General features: G+C 42.7%; 1 protein-coding gene across 3 annotated transcripts in view; it reads right to left on the bottom strand.

The window, feature by feature from the left end:
* The window catches only part of Adtrp (androgen dependent TFPI regulating protein), an 82,738-nt gene that overhangs the window by 12,253 nt on the left and 56,458 nt on the right, over positions 1–14,027 (bottom strand). For all 3 annotated transcript variants that reach the window (XM_031359061.1, XM_031359060.1, XM_031359059.1), the window contains exon 5: positions 682–797. In XM_031359061.1, coding sequence (XP_031214921.1) covers positions 682–797 — 116 coding nt within the window. The remainder of the gene's footprint in view (positions 1–681; positions 798–14,027) is intronic.

Consider the following 14,027-nt stretch of genomic DNA (forward strand, 5'->3'; position numbering starts at 1 on the left):
AAAAAAAAGCAACAAAAGAAAAGAAGAAAGCAAACTATGAAAGGAAGGGAACCAGGTCATTCTCAAGCACCAGACAGGAAGAAAGTCATGCACATGCCCTTGATTGCAGACCTCAGTGCAGTATTACAAAGAGTGTCATCAGGTGACTGAAAGATGATGTCAAGGCCAGTTACTGGATTCATTTCCCATGTTCTGTAGGTCTCTGGCAACTGCCCTCTGGGCACTCATATCTGAGGCCTAAGATGATACAGGAGAATAGCATCTGGCTCCTCCTGCCAAATGCCTATTTAGATGGAGTCCATATGGATGCCTTGGATCACTCATTAATTCATTCATTCAAATTCTAATTGCAAATGAAACTGAAATCAACATCTTCTTACATGTATGCCTGTGTGCTACCTAACAATAATTACTTTTCATGGTAGAGGGACAAGGAAGTTGTGTCTTGCTGAGTGTGTGTATGTGTGTGTGTGTTCAGGCATACCTATGTGTCCTCTCAATATGATATTTTTATAAAATGAGTATTAAAATCAAACAATAAGAACCTTGCTCCTCTGGAAATTAAAGGATTAGATCACCAACTAAACCAACAAAAGGACTGATTTAATGGTACACTTTTATGGAATGTTCATTTGGGTCAAAACGACAAGTGTCATTTGACCCATTCTATGCCATTCTTACCTGATGATGTAAGCAAAATTACAAGCACCCAGCAAGGTGAGTCCTAGTTTCTTCGACGGATAGTGGTGTGGTCTGAGAATGGTTTCAACCAGTGAAAAAGGAAATATAGAGGTATGCTGTAGGAGAAAATATGACAATCCGTAAGGCAGAGCTCCCCAGATGATTACAGCACCCACAATTCCCTTGCCCCATTCCTGTCTATCCATTTAGGCACAGCCAAGTTGACCTTTCCAAAACTTGAGTTAGATCATTCTCCTTGGAAGACCAAAGTCCTTCTGTGACTTACTGTTACCTGCTATGTTGGTTTAAACTCCTTTGTTTTGGTTCTAAGGCTCTTAGAAATGTACTACCATCCTCTCTGACCTTACATGCTGCCTGATGTGACTTTCTAACATGCACATGCACAAGCACATGCCAAGCATGTACACTCACATACCCTCTCACATACCTCCTCATCCACACACACTTGTTTTCTCTTATGTGTGTACCTACAACTAACTACCTTCCTTTTCCACTTGGACAGGGCAGTGTCCTCATTCTCCTTTGTATTCTGGATGCTGTTGCCAATCCAGACATCTCATCAGACCGTATTTTGATACCATAAACAGGCTGTGTCTTTTCTGTGTGTGCGGATCCTCTATGATCTTTAAAATTAATGCAATCCTTTATAATGCTATCTGTGAATTTTCCCAGTTGCTAATTTCTCTCAGTCTGCTGGCATTCTATCTGGAGCCATGCAGTCTCACACTTATGTTGTGCATCCATAAGCTGGGGGGTGGAGCAGAAAACACCCCGCATCTTCCGAGTTCCCTACTGCAGTCAGCACTGAGCCAGGGATGGTGGGTACTGTGAATTATGCATGTGGAGCATCCATAGGCTCCATCTGAAATTCCTAAAGTCCACTGCATCTTTCCCGAGTCTTCCCTTTTTATAACCATCTGCTTTGACATATCTTTCAAATACTTAAAAAATTCCATCAAAACCAAAACAGAACAAAAACCACACATGCAGTCAAGTAAATGCACCTTTAGAGACAGGGTTGTTGGCAAAAACTACTGTGAGTGCTCCCTCCTGGGTTTTGGAAGCTACTCTAGGATTGGTCCTGGACAATGTTCCCTTCATTTGCTGAAGACATTGCAAATGTCTTTCTTTGCAGCACCTTTGCTTCTAAAGCCTCCTGATTCTGAGTTCCAATGACTGTCAGCACCAGAGTCACAGAGACCTTAGGATTTGAGAGGATCTGTGTGCTCCTACCCAGTCTGTGGGGCTGGAGCTTAGGTCTCTGTCTCCGGAAACTCCTTGTTATCAGTCCCAAAAGACCTGGGCTCAGGAGGAGTCCCCAAGAGTTGGCAGCTTCTTTTGTCCCTTGTACCTAGGACCCAATTGAGAGATTAAGGTGAGCTTCAGGGGACACAACTTGTGACAAGTAGGACTGGGGCAATAAGGAGCAAATGTCAAGGATAGAGGTAGGAGCATCATTGGCTAGAATATCGCAGCTAGGGTCACAAGTGGATAACACTGAACAGCCAAGCATCCTAAAGGCCTGGGATCCTCTGTTGTAGTATCAAACCTGGTCCTGAATGTACTGACTGGCTAGATAGATGTACAGATGGAGAATGTTCCACATTCTCTCTCATGCTCTGTATGTTTTTTATGGGTCTGACTATAGTTTGCTGCTTTTGTGTGTTCTTCCAATGAAGAAGCATGGTGTGTATGGGCATAACCTTCTAAATACTGCCTTGCTATAGTAGCTGAGGCCCTCTCGACTTGGGCTTCCTTGTCAAATGGGGACAATACATGAGTCCTCAACAGCATCTGGTGACCACCCACCATGGCTGTTGCTATTATTATTGCAAATTCCATCTTTCTTATGTGTAAACTGGGGGAGGAGAAGAGGTTTAGGGTATTCATAGCTCTAAGTCCTTGGATGTTCCTAGCCTGTGCTTTGTAAGCAGCTATAGCATACCTTTTAGAGGATGGGGGCAGAGCCATTGTGGGTCATTCTGGGGACTCTCTACCCTTCCTCCCACCCCCAGGTACCAAAGCCCCCAGACACAGCAGAATCTGATTCCTAATCAATCTCAGTGACTGATCTAAATGTCATCTATAATCTAGAAGAGACCATAGGAGCTAAAGGACAGAGCTATCTGCCCCGGCCAGACACCTGCCTCTCTTCCCGCCTTTGCTCTGCAGCAGTTGGAAGGATCCAGCTTCTATTAACAGTCATTAACAGGTTCATTATGCTGGCCATTGAGCTGACAGATTTTATTAACCTCGCCCACAAGCAGAAGCTCCCTGTTGTCCGCACTAATGATCACTGGGAACAGAATTCCTGTGGAACAATGCAGTATGTTTGCATTAGGAGTAAATGAGTTCATGGTGATTAATGCTTTTACAACCAACAACTCGGGAATGCATGACTGGTCACCTCTACTGAGGAGCCTGCCCTTTGCAAGTGACATTCAATTGGATTTCCAAATGAAGTCTCCCTGATGGCTTCTAGGAAATTCACTTCCGAGGTACCATTAGTGATGGTCCATAGACAGTGGCTCCATCCCAGCGAAAGGTCTTTAAAGAATCACATTTTCTCATGGGAGTTTGGGGTAGGCAGGAGCAAGGCAGGAAGACTCCAGTCTACAGGCTTTGTAAGTATCAAGCTACTGGCAGAGCCAAGCAGAACACAGTTAATGTCTCAGTATTTCAGATATACCCATGTTTCACCTCATACTGAAATAAATTACATAACCTTTGCCAGAGAGTACATATTTTTTTTTAAATGGGTAAGAAAAGGAATTCAGCAAGAGAGGGAAAAAAATCAAATATGCTTTCTGCTTCCAACAAAATCTAATAATTAGGCTGGGATTGACACAAATTAGAACGTTGCCAAAAATTACAGAAAACAGTGACTCATTCTGTATTTCAATTAACAGTTTCTCAGTTTCCCTTATAAACAGCGAAGCTGACAAAAATTAATTATCTCACAGGGGGTAAAATATTTCCTTCGGAAGTAAACAAAACATCACAGGCTGAAACAATAGGCATTATGTAAACACAGTGGGCGGAGCCAAACTATCTCTCTTACTCAATGAAGTTGTCCTTAGGTGGTTTCTCCTTCCAATGCATCTTTCCAAAAAGGAAGAGGATGCTATTTTCCTATTATTCTTTCCTGGTTGTTCCTCTTCTCCTATTCTTTCTATAATGCCAACTTCCATCAGAGTGCTCTGGAATCTGAACAATTAGTATAGTAATTGCACCTTAGACTCTCTGGGGTTCTGAACAAGGACCAGAATGTCCTGGCTCATAGAACGTTCTTACTAGATTGCAAGAGTGGCAGCTGGAAAAATCATGATGATGGTTTGCATGTGTGTTCCTATTCACCTCCTAATTGCAGAAAAGCAGTGGTTATAATGACCCTGCCTGCAATGTAGGAACTGAACCTCCAATGGATGCCTACTCTGTCCCACTCTCAAGCCATCCTCAGCCAATGAAGTAAGCAGAGGAACCCACAGGTGTTAGGGTTGCACTGGTGCTACTATGTACTCAAAGGCTAAATTCTATAACTCCAAGATCTGGTTGCCCCAAGAGGAATGAATTCTCACATTCACCAGCTTTTGTAGTACAAACTTTGGTCCCCAAGGTAATTGGTCAGTATAAGGCTAAATGTAAGCCTGCGATTGGGCAGTAAAGAGAGGAAGGCAGGGAGGGAGAAAGGAACTCCAGGGAAGAAGTAGGTAGTTCCTTTGCCAAGAGTCGTTAGGAGACTGTCATGACTTCAGGCCTGGAAGGTATAGCTAACCAGATAGCTGAACAGGGCTAGGTGGTTGGGTTAACTAACTTAGGGGACCTAGTAGACAGTCTGCCTAGCTAAGGCCTAAGCTGTGAATAATTAAAAAGTCTCTGTGTGATTTGTCCTTAGGTGGGACAAATTTGGGGGAACTAGCTGATTAAGGAATAACTGCCTCCATATTAATTTTCAGCATTAATAAATATATACAGAATATTAATAATCTTTTTTTTTTCCCACAGGCTTCTTGGTTTCTGTTTTGTTTTTGTCTTTGGTCTTACTCCTCAGTCCAGGAGTTTTAGCCTGCTCATCTTCATGGAGGTCTCATAGACTACATCTACAGGCCAATCGATCGCTTATGACTCTGGGGGATAGGATGGCGTTGAGGAGACCATTTAATTTTTTCCACTGGGGGGTAAATACTAAGGAGACTACATATTTTAAAAATCAGATGATGGCTTTAAAAATGTTTGATCTTTGCTTCTTGCCTCTGTTTCATTTCCTTGCCAGAATCTTGCTTGTGTTGAGTTGACTTGATCAAGATTAACGAGCCAACGTCTGTCCTCTTTGGGCAGCTATCTAGCAGTTTCTCCCTTAGATGTACTTTCCTACCCAAGATGACATACTGTCATCTCATAAAGGCTTCTGAGCTCTTGCTATCTCCTCTGTCATTGTCCAAGAATACTCTCAGTGTTAACTTTTCCCAAACACTGAAGCACGTCAGCGAGGGAGCCTCCAGATTAGGTTAATTGAGGATGGACAACCTGCTCTAAATGTGGGTGGCCCCATTCCATGGGTCTCACTTTAAATAGAAAAGAAAATGGAGCCAGAGCCCTCACATACTTCCTCTGCTTCCTGACTGTGAACACAGTGTGACTCAAGCTCTTGCCACCATGACTTTCCAGCCTTGGTGTCTCCTCAACTGTGAGCCAACATAATCCCGTCTTTCCTAAACTGCTTCTGTCAGGCATTTGGTTGTAGCAACAGGAAAAGTGACTAATATAATTTTTTTCTGGTGCTAAGGGATGGATATTTTTAAATGAACTTTAGTGTGCTAATAAGACCTCATTTCTGGATGCATAAAGATGAATCTTATGATAAACCAGACACATCAGTCTGAATAAAAGAAATCTGCACAAAAGCTCCTTGGGGAGAAATGTGACCGAAACATCAAGTCACAGTTTTAACTATAAATGCAAGTGATGGAAAAGTGAAGACCAATCAAGCGTGATTGAAGTATTGTAACTCCTAGGCTTGTCACATGGCTCATCACTACAGTACTGGTGAGAGCTGTTTGGTTAATCCTCTTAGGACAGCTTTGTTAACACCGTACATTCCCCAGCTAATAGTTTTGACCTGCTTCCTCAACTAATGTCTCTAGTTGACTTTCTGCCTCAAATCCCCACAAGACAAAGGTGGAGGCCTTAGACACACAGCTACAAGTATTTTCTGTTCCGAAACTGAAGCCATCTGCATTGCAGACTCCGATGGCTCAGCAGTTAAGAGCACTGACTGCTCTTCCAGAGGTCCTGAATTCAATTCCCAGCACCACATGGTGGTTCACACCCATCTGTAATGGGATTCGAAGCCCTTTTCTAGTATATCTGAAGACAGCTACAGTGTACTCATATGCTAAATAAATAATAATAATAATGCTATAGTTTCTGGGTTTTTTTTTTTTTTTGAAAAAGGTGCAGTTTTGCTTGAAGTAAATCTAATAATAGGGTACTTCAGAGGTCCACATATAGGTCAGTCAGTTTTTATCTCTAGGAGATTTTTGGTTTTAACTCTTGTGTCTTTGCAATCTGCAAGCCTCTTCTCCTATCTCAATATTACAGTTTTAAAAGAAGTTTTAAAACAAGACTGCATTTGTAAAATAAACTCCTCTGGCATGACTCACTGTAATTTCAAAGTCACTGTGAAATGGCCTTGGGCAAGGGGTAGAGGATGGAGGGACTTAACCCACTTACAGACAGAGCTCCAAGCTTTGGTTTTATCTCCACTATCCAGCCAGGTAGGCTGACACAGGTTGCCTATCTGCAAAGAGTAGCTAGAAACTGTCTCATTTATGGGAAAAGACCATCATGGTTACCTCGGTTTACTCTGAAATGCACCTGAACCCATAAACTAATGTATGAGAGATAGACAGATTGATGCTAAAACCAAACTAGTGGACCAGCAAGTAAGGAAGCATCAGTTCACCCTGAGATTTCTTAATTGTCATGCTGGAAAATTTTGTTCATAAGCCACTAAGACCTTCACTGATGTTCGTGTAAAGCAAGGGAGGAAGGAAGTGTGCTAGTATTTCTAAAGAATGTGTTCTTATATTAGCCGAATGGGTGGCTGAGCGACAACCTCTGAAAAGCTTGTGTTTAAGCCTTCTTCCATGCACAGCCTATTATCCTTTGGGTTAACCCGTAGTTAACCCAAGCATCATTCTCCTATCTGGAAGCTAGTTGGTTTTAGAAGACTCTGCCCTGGTAAAGTGGTGATGATTTGGAGTCTGCCTAGTTAGGGTCAAACAAAACAGACATCTGAGATCCTAGGACTATATTGTCAGTGTATTCTGCCTCTTCCTGTCCTTTCCTCTATGCTGTCTGTTAACACTAGTTCTTGTACTCACTGACGCATTCCTTTAGACCTTTTATCCAACCTTTATATTTCCTGTAACTGCTTAGTTTTTTAAATTGCAAGCTTCAGCTTGCTGGCTTTTTCCCTATTGTGGTGGTCTGAATAAGAAGTGCTCCCCATAGACTCATGTGTTTGGATACTTGGTCCCCAGTTGGTGCTGTGTAGGGAGCTTATGGAACATTTGGGAGTTAGAGCCTTGCTGGAGGAAGTATATTAGTGGGAGTAGGCTTTGAGGTTTTAGCCTGCCCTCACTTCCTCCTTCTCCACACCTCTCTTGCTCTTTTGTTCTCTCTCTCCCTCTCTGTCTCTCTGTCACTGTCTCTCTGTGTCTCTGTCTCTGTATCTCTTTCTCTCTCTCCAGTGTGTGCATGGCATCTGAGCTCCTAGCCTCCTGGCCTTCCTGGCCTTCCAGCCATGATGGACTGTAGCCCATCTGAAACTAGAAACTAAACTCCACCAACCCTTTTTCTCATCTAACTGCTTTTGGTCATGACATTTTGTCGTAGTAATAAAAAAGTAAGGAGTACTCCTATTGGGAGCATATTTTGCTACATTGTAATAGGGCTGATCTTCTAAATCAAGTTTCATATGACTACCCCTTGCTCAAAACCTTTCTGTGCTTCTCCCATCTATGTCCCCCTTCTCAAATCCCATCCTTTATTCTCCAAAGTATGTCAGCAGGCTGCCTGCACATTCCAATCAGCTTCTCACTGTAGGTTTGCTTCTGCCTATCTCTTTCCCTGCAACTCTTCACTTTCCTTTGTTTTAAATTAGTTCATTTTCCCCCCTCTCTTAACTAGCCCTATGTACCTTTGAGATACCTTTCATCTCAAGTCCATTAATTAGCATTGGAAGACATAAGGAAAAATAGGACTCCAGAGAACAGACACAATAAACCAGACAGAGAGTTTACTGCAGCGCTGCCAAGGCTCACATCACAGAGCAGCATGCTTCCAGACAGCTGATATGAAAGAATAGGGACTGACAGGGCTCATTTGGGGTTTCTTTGGGAGAATATAAAGGGTTTCCTCTTGTGAGAAAACTAAAGAGAAATTTCTACCACTGTATTTCATTTAGGGGGCCATAAGGGACTTAGTGATTTTAACAGTATTCCCCATAGCAAATAGTTCAGGGTTCCTGAACCTATGAAGTGACATCACTGGAAGGCAGCATAACAAGACGTTGGTGGAGAACCTCTGCCATGCAGATCACTGGGCAGCATTCTGTGGTCTGGGCAGCAGACCATTGGTACCTTTTTCCTCGTGGGTGTTTTCATTTCAACTTTGCATTGGATGTCAGGCAGCCTCTTAATATAAAGCTGGACTGCAAGAATGATCTACTGTTGGTGATTCAGATATAAAAACTTGGAGGGATTGTTTTAAAGGCTGTAATAATATTGATATCTTTGCATTGCAAATAAGTCTGCTCAAGCAAATAAATCTCCCTTTTTCTGCTGCAGTATGTGAGAGCCTCTCACTCCCCTTTCCTGCCTTCTCTGGACACAACACACCCCTTCCCTTCCCCACCCTCCCTCAACACTAGGTCAGTGTTGGTTCTGCTGCAGACTTGTATGTTTTCCACTCTTATTGTCCATGAGACTGCACAAGTTTCGAGGGCAAAGGCCTAATTTACTATTTTCTGCACTCCCCTCCAGTTGGATAAATAAATATTTGACTGACCTTGTTACAGAGGAGGGTAGAATCTTAAATGTGGTTTGGTCACTGTAATGGTTTGTATATGCTGGGCTCAGGGAGTGGTACTATTAGAAGGTGTGGCCTTGTTGGAGTAGGTGTGTTACTGTGGGTGTGGGCTTTAAGACCCTCATCCTAGCTTCCTGGAAGCCACTATTCTGCTAGCAGCCTTCAGATGAAGATGTAGAACTCTCAGCTCCTCCTGCACCATGCCTGCCTGGATGCTGCCATGTTTCTGCCTTGATGATAATGAACTGAACCTCTGACCCTGTAAGCCAGCACCAATTAAATGTTGTCCTTATAAGAGTTGCCTTTGTCAGGGTGTCTGTTCACAGCTGTAAAACTCTAAGACAGTCACCTATCTTCTTTTAAGCTCCTAGCCCAAGATCCTCACCTCCTTCTCCTGGTTACTGCACCCCCTCTGTGTCCTCTCTTAGCACTGATACATCACTTATTTGTCCCTCCACTTCCCCATCCTTGTCACATCTTTCCCATTACAGGGCGTTCAGTGACTCCTGGGTGAGTCCCAGCATTCCAGTTGATATTCTTCATGGCCTGCCTGGAGGCCTATGTACTCATTTTCACCACAGTATGCTACAAGCTGAGATCTTTCTGAGGCTGAAGCAACTCAGACCTCCTAGGTCACTTAATACCATGGCATTAAAGAGCAAGGCCAAGAAATAGTCAAGGGACAGGTAGAGATTTCTTCTGCAGAGCCTGGAAAGGAACCCAGAGTGGCATTCATAGGCATTAATTTCTATGTATCAGGAAGTGTGCCTGTGGGAAGAGTGGTAATGTCAACCTCCTAACTAGATGGTGACAACTTCATCATGGCCGGATATGGCATGCTAGGTCTTAAAATTATGTGTCAGGCACTGCAAGATAGCAAAGCCCATGAGCAAGTGAGGCTCCTAGGAACAACCAACAGGTACTTATATCATAATTGAGTACACTGTAGGCTCAACCAATAGAATGGACATTTAGAACCAACATCCTTTCAGGAAGTTGGAAGACTCAAAGGCAGTCCTTGGTCTGTCCTAAGACTACCTGGCCTATCTCCATCCCAAGGCTGGGCCAGGTGAAACCCTCTCTCCTACAGCTTCATTGAATAGTTTTTCGACCCTCTACTTGTTATCCAGCTTTTCCTACACTTCCTCCATGACCCCTTGTCTGGCTCCATTGGGCCCACGGATATCTAAAGAGACAGATGGGGCATTCTCTAGACAGCTGCTCTAAGTCCATGAGAAGTTGTTCTCAACACAGAGGAGGTTTAGTAAGCATCAGATTTGACTTGCTTCATAGGTACTATGTCTCCCAGGCAACATCATTTCCTCTCCAGTATCCCATTACCACATCAGCAAAGAACTCAGGACATGAAGACAGCTGGTTTCCTTAGAAGATAATGGTGATGCAAGAAGTACCCCTTAAGCACAAGTTTTGGGGCACAGTTCTAGGCCTTCATCAAGGGCAGATCTAGTGAAGAACCATTTCCCCTTCTTTCTCTTTCCTTCCTCATGCATATTCATCATCCTGCTCTGAAACAGTTCACTAGCTGCTCTGTGTGTGGATGGTTGTTGTTCATTGGTGATTTTCCTAAATGCACACAATCAGTGGATTTGGAGTTAGTGTCTCTCTGTGCACCTTCTGTTGAGGTCTCAATGGAAAGGAGAACGGATAAGAATCTGGGCTGAGCTGAGCAGTGGTGGCACACACCTTTAATCCTAGCACTTGGGAGGCAGAGGCACGTTGATTTCTGAGTTTGAGGCTAGCCTGATCTATAGAGTGAATTCCAGGACAGCCAGGGCTACACAGAGAAACCCTGTCTCAAAAATCCAAAACCAAAAGAAAATAAAAAAACAAAAAGAATTTGAGCTGAGAAATGTCCTCATTCGCTATCTAACTAATATCTCAAAAGACACAGTTCTGAATCTACACTTGAAGCAACTGAAAATATATATATGAATAAATTTAAACTTGTTTTTATTTCAAACCTACCCTGTCACCCGAGGGCCATACTGCTTTTAAACTATTATGTGGTAGAAGCTCTGAAAACATTTGACAGTGGTAGATGGCATGGAGTTGAGTCCTTGGAGAGCACAACAAGTGAACATGTACTTGTTTAATTCAAAGACATATGTTCCTTGTTAGAAGCTCACTGGGTCCAAATCTTTCTGTCTTAAAAAACTTGGGGATCTTCCTTCAATAGTTTGGCCTCCTAGCCAGATCTTCAGTAACCATTCATAATGGTTGCCAAATTGTGCTGGTGGTGGTTGTCTTGCAATGGTTCCTTTAGTTAACTACCTGTGTTAAATTACTTTTGAAGTTATAAACTCTTCTCTCTGGAAAAGAAATCCAAAACAGGGGCTGGCGAGATGGTTCATCTGGTAGGAGCACTGACTGCTCTTCCGAAGGTACTGAGTTCAAGTCCCAACAACCACATGGTGGCTCACTGTCACCCATAGTGAGATCTGACGCCCTCTTTTGATGCATCTGAAGACAGCTACAATGTACTTATTGATAATAACAAATAAAACTTTAAAAAAATTAAGAAATCCAAAGCAAACAAACAAACAAATGGCTGTATAGGGTAGGTATCAGGATATCAAAGGAAAGCTATCCAATCTGATGTTGGGCACTAAAGAAATATTTAGATAAGGACAAAGAACTGGGAGTCATTAGAGTGTAAACAAAAACAAAAACAAACCCAAAAAACTCTCTTTTAACATCAAAGTAGAGGGAGAAGAGATGGATAAATATCTGGAATGAGAGACAACCGCAGTGCAGTCAACACTTCTCAAGCTCCACACTATTGACATTGGAGAAAAGATCATCCTTGTATTGGGTTCCCTGTGCATCACAAGCTGTCAAGTACCATCATTGGTTCGAACACATCAGATGTCAGGAACACAGTGCCTACTTTCTACAGTCAAAACTGCCTCTACACACACTGTTATCTGTGCCCTTGAGAGCAGATTCCATTGAAGTCAAGAGTTAATTTGTTGGAGTTATGGGTCAGATGGAATAAACATTAGGACCTGGGTTTAGATCCCCAGAATCCATGTAAAAAAGTGGGGTACAGCAGCAGATGCTCATGTTCTCAGTGCTGTGTCGAGACAGGAGGATCCCTGGGACTTCCCATCTAGTCAGTCTAACCAAACGAGAAAACTCTAGTTTCCATCAAGACCTTGCCTCAAAAAATAATGTGAAGAGTGATTGAAGAAGAAACCCTCTGGTCTTCACACACGTGGAAACATACACATATCTACACTCAAATGCATGCATGTGCACACACGTGCACATACATGCACACACCACAAAAACACTGCACTAAACTGACTAGGTACAGAGGCAAGAAGACTAAATTCCTCTCTGCATTCCCATGTTGATCATTCTTCCACAGTGAGCCCTGTGTTCCTCACCTAGAGGACCACTGGTGTCAACCTCCTGTTTATGGTATTCTTAGACATGGGCCACTGCCATATTGTCATTTCCAGCTGTTCCTCAAACCCTGAAATTGACTTAAATCTCACTTGTGAGTATAAAATCTGATGACCTCTGTGCAGGTTAAATTGGTGCAAGATCACTCTCAGGACCCTCCACACTCCCGAGAAAGCATGTCTAGGACACAAATGCCAACTTTCCATTACCCAGAAAGTAGATCTACTTCCTTCTTCTGGTTTTCTTAGAGAAAACAAAATCAAAAGGGCTCTAAAGGTCATGAGACATCTTCTCAGCAAAGAGCAGTAAAATGTAGCTTTTAGGAGTCTGAATATGTGTCTGGAGATAATATGCCCAAAACATGGTTGGTAAGGTGTCTGGAATACCCCTCTGAAATGATTCGGCACTTTTCAGTTTCCCAATGCAGGAAACACGATACAACAAAAACTCCCCTGCAGTCCTTTGTATGTTGATGCATTTTAGCTTTCAGGTCTGAGTTCTCCTTGTCAGCATCTGTTCCCTGTAAAGGAAGTGAAAGGCTGAACTCCTTTGAGGCTTTTCTTAAAATTCTGTTCTTAAAATAAGATGTCTGTGATTACCAGTCAGGAGGAGAAATGCTGGGTTCCATGGAGGCCACTAAAGAACGGGTTCTTCCTGGTGAAGCTGTGTAAAAGGGTAAACTTCTTCCATACATTTGGAACAAGATAACCCCACATGTCACCTGTCTGTAGGAACCTTTGCTTATGGAGTACACTTCTCAGTGTCAAGTTCTGACCAGCCACTGCCCAAGGGAGGGAAATGGCCCTTTCACTCGTTCACTCGCTGAGAAAGGATGTTTCTATTTTCAACCATGTCTCTTCCCTTTCCTTTGACCACATCTCATTAATCTGGTGACCTCCACGATTGTGTGTCTGTTTCTCTTCTTCCTTTCATCTTCAACCACAACTTCTTCCCTGCTTCAATGGCCTTTTGAACTTTCCTTAGCTATAGGGTTGCTCCACTGAAAGATCTACCTTTGAGCCACAATGGAAGCCATGATGGATGCTTTCTTCAATAAAACAAATGCTCTAACCATGACATTGTGCTTGTCTTAAACGTAAACCCTCCTCAAATATATCATGTTTCAAGTAGAAACAGAGTTTGCATAGCTATATCAAGGCACTAGGGAATTCAGTAGAATTTCATTACAACTTTCTGTAGAAAAGAAACATACACACACACACATACCAAATTTCAAAAGTGTCAATTGCTTCCACAGTAAACTTCTCTTCTGCTTCCAGTGCCACCTGAATTCATCATATGCTACTGTGTCCCCAAAGAGGAAGAATCTTGGGGTCAGTCAGGATTCCAAAGAAGCAATAAAACAAAGCAGTGAGTGACACCTTGGGCCTTTCATGTAATCTTCATTGTCTTTTAGATACAACAGCCTCTGTAAGGCATTTATAATCCAAAGGCAAACTCTACTCTTGAAGACTTCACTGAAGTACAAAATTTTCTGTAATCAAGAAAACACAGGCTGGAGAGATGGCTCAGAGGTTAAGGGCACTGACTGCTCTTCCAGAGGTCCTGAGTTCAATTCCCAACAACCACATGGTGGCTCACAACCATCTGTAATGGGATCTGATGCACTCTTCTGGGGTGTGTCTGAAGACAGCCATGGTATGCTCGTATAAATAATAATAAATAAATAATATTTTTTAAAAAAGAAAAGAAAACACAGATGCTAACATGCTGTGTTGTGTACACTGTGAAGGGAGACTGAGAAGCTATGCCTAGAAACACACACAGAAAGGCACAGTATG

This window comes from Mastomys coucha, unplaced genomic scaffold, assembly GCF_008632895.1.
Source record: "Mastomys coucha isolate ucsf_1 unplaced genomic scaffold, UCSF_Mcou_1 pScaffold7, whole genome shotgun sequence".
In the NCBI taxonomy this organism is placed as follows: Eukaryota; Metazoa; Chordata; class Mammalia; order Rodentia; family Muridae; genus Mastomys; species Mastomys coucha.